Source organism: Tympanuchus pallidicinctus, unplaced genomic scaffold (assembly GCF_026119805.1).
Source record: "Tympanuchus pallidicinctus isolate F22 unplaced genomic scaffold, pur_lepc_1.0 scaffold2, whole genome shotgun sequence".
Taxonomy (NCBI): Eukaryota; Metazoa; Chordata; class Aves; order Galliformes; family Phasianidae; genus Tympanuchus; species Tympanuchus pallidicinctus.
Window position 1 is genome coordinate 7,632,090 of NW_026294721.1, and position 12,883 is coordinate 7,644,972.

At 38.7% G+C, this 12,883-nt stretch overlaps 1 protein-coding gene across 4 annotated transcripts in view; it reads right to left on the reverse strand.

Annotated features, from left to right (window-relative positions):
* Window positions 1-10,200: 10,200 nt before the first annotated feature.
* Window positions 10,201-12,883, reverse strand: part of POLN (DNA polymerase nu) — a 78,564-nt gene continuing 75,881 nt past the window's right edge. For 2 of the 4 annotated variants that reach the window (XM_052682201.1, XM_052682200.1), the window contains one exon: window positions 10,203-11,119. In XM_052682201.1, the coding sequence (XP_052538161.1) occupies window positions 11,051-11,119 (69 nt within the window). In that variant the 3' untranslated portion in view covers window positions 10,203-11,050. Of the gene's footprint in view, window positions 11,120-12,883 lie in introns of all 4 variants that reach the window. The other 2 variants (XM_052682202.1, XM_052682203.1) reach the window with 2 other exon arrangements.

Below are 12,883 nucleotides of genomic sequence, written 5' to 3' on the forward strand. Positions count from 1 at the left end.
GCTATGCGTGACTTTGGTGAAGTTGGAAATAAGGAATATTATCCAGGCTGCCCAGGGGGGTGGTGGAGTCTCCTTCTCTGGAGATGTTCAAGACCCACCTGGACACCTGCTTGTGCGACCTGCTGTAGGGAACCTGCTTTGGCAGGGGGTTGGACTCGATGATCTCTGGAGGTCCCTTCCAACCCCTACAATTCTGTGATTCTGTGATTGTCTCCTGCCTTACACACAGTTAGGTTTATTTAATGTTATGTTTGCATAGCTCATGTGAACAAGTGACACAGATGGCTTAAGCACTTGTGAATTGTGTGCTCTGAAAAAATAAATATCCTTTCCTCACAGGGATTGTCTTCCTGGAGTCTGAGCATGTCTGGGAAGTACAACTCAATCACATGATTATCTACCGTTTCTACAATAGTCTTTTAATTAATTATCAATGTCGTGCTCTTAGGAATAGGCCCTTCCTTAGGTCCACACGTAATTAAAAATGAAGATAAATTTCAGTAGTAGTGAAATGAGCAGAGTACATGATAAAACAGTTTCTTTGTCATTCATTTAAGCAAAATTAATCAAAACACTTCCATATGCTAATAAACTGTAAAATTATTCACTGAGATGGTTTGTTCCTTCATCGTGTCACAGTATCAAAGGATTTGTCACCAGAGCTTCCGCACAGATTTCCAGTATTTTTTGCATATGTGAAGAAGTCTTCAGGGAAAACAGCACAGAAGCTCAAGTCCTACAGAAAGCCACGTCAGATAAAGAGCTGTGAATTTACAATGATTTGAATATGCTAATATTAATTATATCTCAGTATAGCTGTTTGATTTTCCTTCCTGTATGCTAAAACTCATTGTTAGAAACCTCTTCTGAAAAATCTTGTGATTAAGCTGAAGAAATATTTTTTCACCCATGTGCAATAGCCTAATACCCCTTATGTGTAAACCACCACATTACTTGCAGACTATGAAGCCAATTTTGTGAGTATTAGTGTGACCAGCACTGCAGAACTGCTGGTTCAGTGATGTATATTGTTGTACAAACGCTGCGTATGTGAAGAATGAGGCCAAAGCAAAGGAGGATATTCAGCATTGTTTCTTAGTTCCCCTTCCACTAGACTAGAGAACATTATACACATCTGTTTACATTCACTTTACCACTAGTGAGTTTAACAAAGGCTGTGTAATTTGCACACTGTAGAGATGGAGAAGACAGGTTCAAGTTACAGAATCATAGAATCATGGAATCCTTTGAATTGAAAGGGACGCTTAAGGGTCGTCTAATGCAACTCCTCTGCAATTAACAGGGACACCTACATCTCCATCAGATGCTCAGAGCCTGCCCAGCCTGAACTTGGTGTATGCAGGGGCCGACCATCCACCACTTTCTCTGGGTAACCTGTGCAGGTGCTTCACTATTGCAACTAGCCGAGGAATCCCTGAGCTCCTGAATCTGTACTACAAATGAATTCTTTCTATGGGCATGGGAGCACTGGCTGAAATTTAGTAGAGCATCTTTCTGGTGAGTTTACTGAGACATAAAATTCTTTGAGTGACACACTTATCTCAGTGTTATTTTCCTAGTTAGATGTTTTAATTAAGGAAAATATTTAGTTTCTACTTTATTATTTCTGGGAGTGCTACCAGGATTAGACTTTCGATTTGTAAAAGCTATGTATTTTGTCAATCCTGCTCAGTCTAACAAAGCCTATTTGTTACTTCTACCCAGAAACTGTCCCAGTGATGGCAAGACCAATACTTAAAGTGGCTCATTTTGATTTCCATCTATCACTTAATTTAAAAACCAGGAGATGAAGAATCTGTTGGCTCCAGCAACGGAGTCTTTTAGGGTAGGCTGTCACACTGCAAGCAACTTCAAAGTAGTCTCTAGAGAGTATGGACATCAGTCTAAGGAAAGAAGACCGCTTCTCACAAAATCTACCTAATGCAGTTTCCTTGGAAATAGTTTCATGCATGTGTCCATGGCTGCTGTCCAGAGGCTGCCCTTTTGGCTGTGACATGCACCAATAGAATGAGAGGACCACAAGGAATCGATCCAAAACTGCTTGTTCTACCCCAATGTACATTCAGTGGGAGGAGGAATGCGCCAGCCTCTAGGCAGTAAGGTGTCTGGAAGAAGACAGGCACACCAACTTGGTGGCTTGGATGAAAACTCAAACCTCAGGTGAGAACTCGAGCTGCACTCTGAGATGTGCTGTGACACATTACTGCCAGTAATCCAATTACTCTGTGGTGTTTTAAACCTCTTGCAGATGCCAAAGCTAGAAATTAGGCTTGAGGGATTTGTATCCCTGCACTGCGTTTCTTTTAGCCTTTGTTTTACCTACTCTTTGGGCAAGAGAAGCCATATCTTTTTCATCTGCATATCAAAAAAGGTCTTCATAATAGACTTTTAATGCCATAGGCTTATGCAGCATGCAACATGGTTTCCCCATGACTTCCCCATTTCTTCAAGACTGAGAAGGAGAATATCTGGAGATTAAACAAGTTTCATGTAAGCAGTGAAAGGATTTAGATTCCACGATTTCCCCACTATTACAAATGTGTTTAGCTGCATGACAAACAGGACAATACTTAACACTGGCAGACTTGGAAAAGAACATTTTGTATGAAGATACTTTGCTGTTGCTGGGAAAAGAACGTCCTTAGGCTAAGAAACCAAAACCTGTCATTGGCAGCTGTTAGGCACAGAAGTATCAATGAGCAAAATGGAGAAGGAGGTGGAGAAGGGAGTGAATAATACCTACTGTGAAAATTATCTATTGAAATGACTGAAATATTTCAAAAATAGAAAACTAGAAATGAATTTTACAGTGAAGAGTTCAGACTGGAGAAGGCTCGGGGGACACCTGACAGTGGCCATCCAATACTTAAAGGGAACTTGAAAACAGAAGGGGAAATAAACTATTTACACAGGTAGATTGTGACAGGACAAGGGGAATGGCTTTAAATTAAAAAGGAGAGATTCAGGTTAGATGTTGGATAAATTCTTCACTGAGAGAGCACTGAGGCCCAGGCCCAGAGTGCTCGGAGAAGTTCTGGATGCCCCATCCCTGGAGAGGTCAGGTTGTACAGGACCCTGGCCATCTTTATCTGGTGGGTGACAACCAGCCCATGGCAGGGGGTGGGAAGTAGATATTCATTGAGGTCCCTTCCAACCCAAGCCTCTCTGTGATTCTACAAGATCCCACTAAAATAGCAGAAATTATTTCATTGAGAAGGCAATGAAGGAGAGCTTGTTTCTGTACCATAAGTACAAGGAAGGAGCACAAAGAAGGACACAGAGGGTAGTACAGAAGTGATGCCAAAAGGAAAAGTCTTTCTGGCTCAGAAGCAAAATATGTGCATTTCACTGGGTTTTACTTATGGGCAGTTACAGAGCAGAGAGTTAATTCTTCCCTATTCTGATTTACATTCAGTGACATTTAAAAGAGTGAAGCACTCCCTGGATTGGCGGCTGGAACCAAAGTCTGGGATATGGTAACATGGAGTTGTATTCTTTCGAGCTCACTCCTCAGCAGAGCAAATATTGATCAGCTCATACTCTTTGGCCAGACCCAAAGGGAGCATAGAAAGCTTCTCGGCATAACATCCTGTAATTCTGTGGTTCGTGCGTTCCTGTAGGTGATGGATTCTGAAAGCTTTTCAGGGAGAAAAGTTTCCTACACTGTGTGGCTAAAAAGCCAGGAGCAACAGCAGCACCCATTGCTCTCACTGCCTTCTGAATGGAGGAACTGCCTCAGTGTCAGAAGGAAAAGGCATAAATAGTAAATGTCAGGAGATGAATCCCAGAAGAATGCACTTAAATCCCAAGGGCACAGAGTCAGTCACACTTCCTGTCCATGAATTACTTTTTTTTTCACAGTCTACTTAGGTATTCAGAGGGCTGGCAAACATAGGGTTGTTCTTAGGTATTTTATGGAGTGCTAAGTGTATACTTGATCCTAAAACTGCTATGTGACACTAACAGCCTGCCAGCTCCTGCTGCTCCTGCCAGGCTGAGTAATGCAGAGTAATCCCAATATTAACAGCTGATGAAAAGAGGAGTGACGAGATCATTTGACCCAAGCTGGACTTCTAGATAAGGGAAGATAAATTGCCTAGCTCAGTGGGTCATTTACAAGTTGGAAGAGCTCCCTGTGTGGCATGGATGTATATACTAAACACATGAAAAGGAAATGGACTGCCTTGGGGCGATACACAGAACACTTTGTGGACAGCTGGAAGAATCCGATGCACATATTGCATGCAGAGGTACGAGAATATAATACATTTTGCATTCTGCCTGCCAGGCCCAGCTGGTTTTCATAGGCTCTGTCCTGGTGCTCACCTTAGAGTAACTAACAGCATGTGGTTTTGCAATTTCCATACTCCCAACTAAAGTGACAGCAATAGTTCTGCTATTGAAGAGAGTCTTCATATGTGAAAAGGGCAGGGCTTCTCACAGGGATGTTGTCAGTGTACCTAGGTAGTCAAACATCTCACATAGTGATGAGTACTGTGACATTTGTAGTCTTTTTTAGTCATTCACATGCTACATAGTCTCACATGCTACATAGGCATGTCGGTTTTTATTTCCAAAGTGAAGCAAGAAAAAATCTAGAATATTCTAATTTTGTACTATAGGCATGTTAAGATAAAAAAAACCCAGTATCTTAAGTACTTTAAGTGTTGCCCAAAATTTACAGAAGCAACGATTTCTATTAGAGGTGTCTTTATCACAAACTTTTCTCCTGCTCAGTATTAAGAAATGGTCTACAGATGAACCTGGAAATAACATTTTATGTCATTAATACGTACTGGCCTCGTCACTTGCTTCTAGTGAAAAGATCCTAACGTGGACACTGCTGTGTTTAAGCAAACACATAGGTTCTGATGTTACTGAAGGAGTAACCATCAGGCCAATCATGGCCTGAAATAGTGATTGAGCACCTGGTGGGAAGGCAGGGACAACTCAGGGGAGCTCAGCTGCATGCAATGCACCTGAGTAACCAGAAGGGGTGGAGCCAGCAGCCAGCCCTTCCCAGACCTCATTTAAGGGTTGGTAGTGGAAGCAAAGGTATCTTGCTGGAGATCTCCATTTACCATAGGATTTCTAAAGGTAAGTAGTTTTTTCTTTATTTCTGTATCTGTGGCTGCTTTGTTTGGGCTTGTTCTCATTTGCTACAGCCTAGGATTGTGCTGCTGTTGCTGTACTTCCCATCACGTTATAGAATCATAGCGCTACAGAATGTATGAGAACTCTGGCCAAAGCAGAGACGCTCTTTGTCTCTGGTGGAGACAAAGGCCACCAGTGCAGGTGTTTCCTTACCTGAAAGTTTCCTATTATTCAGATCAAGATACATCCCTGAGTCTTGTGGACTATGGACTCTTGTTTTCATTGCAACCTATTGGATTCTGGATGACTGCTTTCAGGTCTTTGCTCAGCCTTCTCAAGGTTAAATTTTCAATCTTTCCTCATAGCTGAAGGTGTTGATAACTTTGATTTTATTTTATGCTATTATATTGCTGTGACAAAATCTTCTAAAAATATAAGCCTATTGGCAAAAAAAAAACTAAAATATGATTTAAATCTTAAAAAAAAAAAAAAAAAGCATTCACAGTCTGGAAAATATCTAGGGATAAAAAGAGACAACACTAACATAAAATACTGGTTTTGTTGTGAAATTGTAAATATATCAGGGAACAATAAGTGACTGAGACAAAAGGTGTAAGATAAACTAAAGAGGTGAATAACAACCTGATTACTCTGGGGGAAGAAAAAGGTGCTAAGGGATATTGAGAAGGCTATGGAAAGGTTAAGGCTTAGATCATGCACAAGAACAAGTGAAAGAACTAAAAGAAATCTTCTGCAAAAGAACAAACAACTGTATCACAAACCACAGCACCATAAGCAGCACAACAGAGGGAGGCGCAAACTGAAGCACCACAATTGCAACTCTTTTTCTAACCTCATCTGTGACCCACAGAGGCCTCAAGGGAAGATGGTGACTTCCCCTAGCTCAAGTGTTACAAAATCTCTTTAAAGGAAAAACTCCCTAGGAGGCTTATTTAATTTAACATCAGAGTAAAAGTGAATGCATAGGAAGATAAAACAGATTGGGATTGGTAGCAGGCAAGTAGGGTGGCCCAGCTTTCAAACTGCTATGCTGTTCACTCAGTGAAGAAATAAAGCTCTTATAGGTGGTGTTCTTATGCAATTTGGAGCCAATCATGAATTTCAGCTGGCACTGAGGTAAGGATGAGAGTTAAGAAAAGAAGATGAAAAAGCTTCTGGCAGAAATCCTGAGGACACTTGTGTTCTTCACCTACCCAGGTACCAGGAAGACATTTACAGTAATTCAGCAATGAACTCGCTGTCCACCAAATGGAGGTGGACAAATGAATCTGTGCAAGGAGGCTAAGGTAATTCAGGAAGGTATTTAGTTTTGCTTCATTCTTTCAGAAATTCAGTGCAGAAATGCAATGTGAGAAGCAGCAGTCAGTTGAGGGAAGGATGGAGGATGATTATCAGGAGTCTGTAAGCACCATTCTCTGCTTAGCACACAGATTGGAAAATAAGCTTGTAATCTGATGCCTAACACTTCTGAATAATTAGAAAGTGTGAAATTCAGTGCAGCCAATGAATCCACCAAAAAACTAAGGGGAAAAAAGAGAACTTCCTCAGGCAATTCTTGATGCTGATCATGAAATGAATGACAACAGTAAAAAAGACTATGTAGCCAGAAAGGGGTCTCATAAATGCCATTCCAAATGGCTTTAGCTTACTATGGTCATCCATGAAGGTTAGAAGTGGAAAGATATGTAACTTTAAATTAAAAAAAAAAAAACCAAAACTTTTCTACTATTATTAGTAAGAGTTCTACTGAAGTGCAGGGAAAGGGTAAGCAATGGATTAAGCTATCAGTGAAAATAGAAAAGGGACCTTTAAAAGTTCCTTCCAACTCAAATAATGTTATATTCTGTAATTCTACAAAAAGGTAAGGATGAAGGAGCTTATATATTGACCATGCAATTAGTCTTCAATGGGATATGGATAAACATACCAAAACCTGGAAATGTATGGTTAGAATGTGGAGCTCCAGGATTCAAAGCACGCGTCTGTATGACTGAGAGAGCAAACAAGATAACAGATTGCTTGGGCTTATAGAGAATAATAATTGATAACAATTGCTACTAGATACAAAAATGGCCAGTAGAAATGCACTTCTAAGATGTCTTAAGAGAACCTGTTTTCAGTAGAAATAAGTCAATCAGGCTGTGAAGTTTTCCCAGGAAAGCAAAAGATGGTATATAATTGGAACTTATTTTTAATTCCAGACATGCTCTACCTACAAACTACTGCAGAATAGTAGAAATGAGAACAGATTCTTTTTCACTTTCTGAATGTTTCTGACAACCTGCTAATAGCAAAAGGAAGTATGCCAACCAGAAGCGAGTGTGTGAGCCAGGAAATATAGTAAATGCTGGCACAGAATGAGGCAACACAGGTGGGAAGGATGAATGAAATCCCCAGACATTTCTGGGGCTTCTTCTGGTACAGCTCTGTGTACTCTAATGAGGTACAGGAGAATATCTGAAAGGAAATTCTGTTTTGCTTTTCATGCATATGACTACTGCCATTTAGCTGAAGAGTGACAGAGAATTATGGGCAAGCTCGAGTTTTCCCACTGCACCTCCTGTTCCATGTGGGATCAGTGATGAGGACAAGACCAGGTTATTCAGGGATTAGTCTAGTCTTCAGTGGGAAAGACAGAAGAGATATGTTAGGACATTGAAGAAATATATCAGGAGGGTGTGGTTCAATTTTCAACTCATTTCTTGGCCTTATTTTCAGATCAGATTAAAAATACCAGGTCTGTAGACTCCCACATAGGAAATGAATTTACTTTTAATGGATTATTCTTAATCAATACTAAGAATAAACCATGTCCGGGATGCTCCAGCAGATTCACCTTCTTAACCTACTTTCATTTTCAAAAAATATGTCATTGTGCACTGTGTTTTCTCTTCTCACATGTAAACGTCTTGCTCAAATAACATCTGAGACCAGTTCTTGAATTTTAGCTATTATGGTTTTCACTATGGTCATCTTGGATCAACTATGGTCATAAAAGATCAGTGTGTTACTGTTTCACAGTGGTATGTGGACATAAAGATCAAATCCTCACAGATATATATATTGGTCCTGCCACAGCCATGCGAATACCAGCAAAATAGCTGTGCTATTACACTTCTCACAGAAAATGAGTTAAAGGGTTTTCAAGTATCATTCCTTCACCACTCTCCTATGTGACAAAATGAACTAAAGCCGAAGATATAAAGCAGCTCAAACAGGGTTCTTACATTGTTCAGAGAATAAGTTAGGGAAATTTCCACTTGCTAAAGCTATGGAGAGCCACCTATCTTTTTTTTTTTTTCTTTTTTTTTTTTTTCTCTGTATTCTGTTTCCTCATATCTCTTAAGCCCTACCTATGTTGAGTTCTCTACGCTTCAAACAGATGTTCTGTTTGTTGCTCCCCCAGTACTGTTTCCTAGATCTTGAGAGATAATCATTCTAGAAGTCAAACTGAGAGTTTTAGAGATTGAAAAGGGCTCTTATGATTGCTCCTGCTCCAGCCTACTCATGTTTTGCAATCCCCTTCATGCCAAACCAAAATAACATGAAAGAGTGGTCATTTGTAATAATAAGATTCTTGAATTCAGTGGTGTGAAATTATTGTGCCAGCTGAAAGGAATTCCTAGCAATTGTCAAATACAGAATGTTTTTACCTGCATTTATCTGGGAGGAAACTTGTGGTCAGGGCTGGCCCTGCTTCTCCATAATGACTCTTTGGATTCAGGCATACTGCAGGGTCTCTTACCAAGGGTTTAGGAAAAACTGTATTGCTCTGAATTTATAGTAATACATACATTAGTTCACAAGTGAGGTAGAACTGATGCCTTGTCTAGCAATGCTTGTTGGGAAAGTAATAGCAAACACTGCCCTACCTTAAGCAGTCTGTTCAAGGAAATGATTGCCACAGTAAAGAGAAAAATAATTCTGTTATTCCACAAATTGAAATATACGAGTGTTTCTAAAACCTATTTTGCAGTCTAGGATGGAAGGCAGCAAGAATGGAATGCAAAGTAAAAGCAATTGCTCTGGAGAGTGAGCACTCTTCTCAGTATGTGGAATTTCATGAGTTAAAAACTCATCCAGAGAGAAGCTTTGATGTCCACTTCAGTGAGTTCTGAAAAACCTGATAGTCCCCAAAAGTTGATAACTTAACAAAATGGAATAGGCCAAGCAGTGAAGACTATCTGGCTATTCATAGAGAAGAGAAAGATTGAAGAATGCTTCCCGGTATCTATAATGTTCATAGCACATGAATAATCTGATGATTATTGCAAGTATAACATCAAAGAGGTTTAGTTTCCTTCCACATTAAATTTATTCCTTCCACAATAAATTTAGTTCACTCATGGCCTACAACTGGAAAAAAACACCGTTTCTTTACTAGTGAATCTGGAGTACTAGACGGTATCTTGAGTTCCTGGTACACATCCTACAAGTTGTGGGTACAGAAACTTCACTGTCTTGAGATCCTGGGCTTGAACAACCCTCCAAGCTTGAACAGTTTGTCTTTTGTCCTCGCACCAGCCTATACAAAACAAATGCTCACGTGTCTGATAAAGCAGTGCCCTTACTGCATGGTTGTCTCAGAGATTTAAAAACAGGAAGGAAAGTTGCAAAATCAAAAATGGCAAACCTGGTGCCCAGCAATGATCATCGTCTCTCTGATCAATCTCTCTGACTCCCACCCAAGGAGGCTGCTGATTAATATGTAAAATGTTCTAACTTTGCTTGCATGACCACTGCTAATTTTATAGCAAATGAGTTTTTAGAAATAACTAACTCACTTCATCTGACAGGTTATGTACAACTCATATGCAATAGTTATTAGTTAATGCCTTTAAGGATAATACAAAATTGTCTAAGGATACAAATTAAAACTGTTGCAAAATCTCTGTAACTCAACACATTTAAAATTTAAATTGTATTACTTCAATCATTTGAGGTCTAATGCTGAAAGATACTGAACTTCTCATACAAATTTTTTGTTTGACTTCAACTTCCAAATGATCAGTAGATGCTGAGAACGGTTTCATCTTCCACAATCACAGAGACAGAATTTGGCAAACAGTAAATATTTATAAAACAAATTTACTTAAAGAACTCTACAGAACAATAAAGTATCAATAACAAATTCAAACATCGAAGAAGCAGCTTGAATCCTTTAAAGTGCAAGTCTGAATCTCAACATTTATCTAAACTGTATTTAGTATTATACCAATAATAAAAATAATAAATCAGGGAAAACTAAAATACTTCCTCTAAAGTATGCTACAGCTACAGTGTACAATCTGAGTTTGAAATTAATAGAACTGACAACAATCTGGCTATTTTTTAATACATTTAATGCAGTTTTCATTTACTTGTTTTACTCTAAAATCCTAAATACAAAGTAAAGTGAAAACTCTTCACTTACAAGGAACTCTTTTCTAAGTCTTTGTAAAAAAGACATTCAGCAGCTGCCATTTACTTACAAATTATAGAATAAGCTGAATGCAACAGTTAAGCAGCTTCAAATAGTGTCTTTCTAATTCTAGATTATATGTATTTTTACAAAAGCACTTCGCCAAATATTAAATATTATAATCTAAACATGCATTTAACTCAAATATATTTGTCATGTTCCCAAAGGGTTAATGTTGTCTTGCTTCATTTCTTGCATGTAGCAGTTTAGCTCTGAACAAAAGCAGCTCCCTGCTGGTTACCTTGGCTAAAGGAAACACAATGAACTGGTAAAATCCAGTTTTATCTCACTGCTGTTGCCTAGGGCTACAGACAAAATGAAGTAAAAAAATTCACATGCAGAGTATTAGGTGCTTATGAAAGATCCAGCAGCGCTGTTGCCTAGTGATTCAGTGAGGAATCAGCACAGGCCAATGAGGTGTACGGGTACTGAATAACATCCCCGATGACTGTTTTACATCTCCTGCAATTCTGTCATACACCCCCATGATTTCCCAGTGGTAAGAAGCACTTTCAAGGGAACCTGTCAACAACAACAAAAAAATTAAACAAACACATCACTTACAGCAAGATTACTATTTTTGCTTTTCCTTTTGGATATGGATAATGCTCTAGATTACTCACCTACCTATGTGAAATGTTCTTCACATCTAGTAATATTTTATTGCAATTACAGTTTTGATTAAGATACTACTTTTTTAAAAATCATCCACTTTCACAGACCTGAGGTATATTTGTTGTTGCCTTGGCTCTTTTTCAGTTTGTTTTGCAGTTACTGGTGTAGTACAGGAGATATTTTGACATGAAAGCTGCCTCATTAGCAAGGACAACATTTTGGAAAAGAAGCTACTTCAAAGGTAAAGAATTCTTTTCCTCAAAGAAGAAGAAGAAATCTCTCCCTATTACGATGACATGTGTGCTCTACTTTAATGATATCTTTCTTCCATATTAAAAGATAGCATTCATATTAATAGAGCACATAATACGTAGTTAGTCGAGGCAAGCGTGCTGAAGGAAATCAGGAGCATTTGACAAAAATCTTTTCATCTTCAACATCTCTAATCCTAAAATATGTATTTACTGTACAGAAAGATAATGTGAACAAAAATACAGACTCTTTGAAAAAAGATCAGTCTCAAATTCTTCACTAAGATCAAACTGTTTACACTTTATGGTTTGTATGTGGTCTCTGCCACTGATCCATTTTGGATGTTCCAGAGGAAGATGAAGTGTCTTCATGATGTGTGTAGCCTAACATTCAGTTAGAGTAAAAATGTGTCATGACTTCTACGGTAATTCACTCGGGAAAAGGAGACCAAGACAAGGTAAGAAAACATGCATCTCCAAATACTTCTACTGCTTATGAAAATATCCAAACCCCAGACAACTACTTATTGTCCAATACTGTTTCTTTTTTGCCTATTAAAATGCGGTTGCCATTTAAAAGAGAATCACTCTTCTCATTGGAGTGGCATATAGAATCCATTTGCTAATGCACCTAGGTGCATTTGTCAGTGTGTGCTAAGACACTTCTAGTATAAGAAAGGAACCATGCTATGTGCTGGAGTTTGAACTTCTGCCAGTGGTTAGTCTGCAATAGGTAACATTAAGCTGGTATTTAGGCTGTGTAACTGTGAGCATTCTTATTGTGTGCAAACATCTGTCTTTATTACAAACCTATTGTTCATATTTTATTTCATGTCAATGACTTTCTCAGGCAAAATATGAACAAAGTTGTCTTTGACAGTGTCCTTGAAAAAGAGAATCCCAGAACTATCAAGGAAGGACTGCAGTGTTGCTATCTGCCTTATATATTATTAGTAATGCCATACTTATTTTAATGAGTCTCCACTGGGGGCCAGAAATATGTAACTATAAGATCTCAAGGGATCTTCAGGCCAGCTTCACAAATGCTGAAATAGAAGACCTGGAGGTAAGAATATAAGCTAAAATTTATCTAGTAGTTTTCTTTTTCAACGATTCCTGTTAATACAAGCCTGTATGTTGTAAGTATGAAATAACCAGAAAAAAAATCTGTTGCTGTCCCCAGATCTCATTCAGGTATACTGGAGAATGAGTTATCTGGCAACACCAAGCATTCAGTTTCTCAGGTAAAAGCAAACCCTTGGGCAATTAATTACTCTCTTAGTTTAGAGATTCCAGAGACAGAAATCCCTTATCAACAACAGCTGAGCAGTGAACTAGAAGCAAAGGGCATCAACCTTGTAGACAGAAAAAGATAGGTACATTATGTAAGAATTACAATTAGATACAATGGAAATGGAGA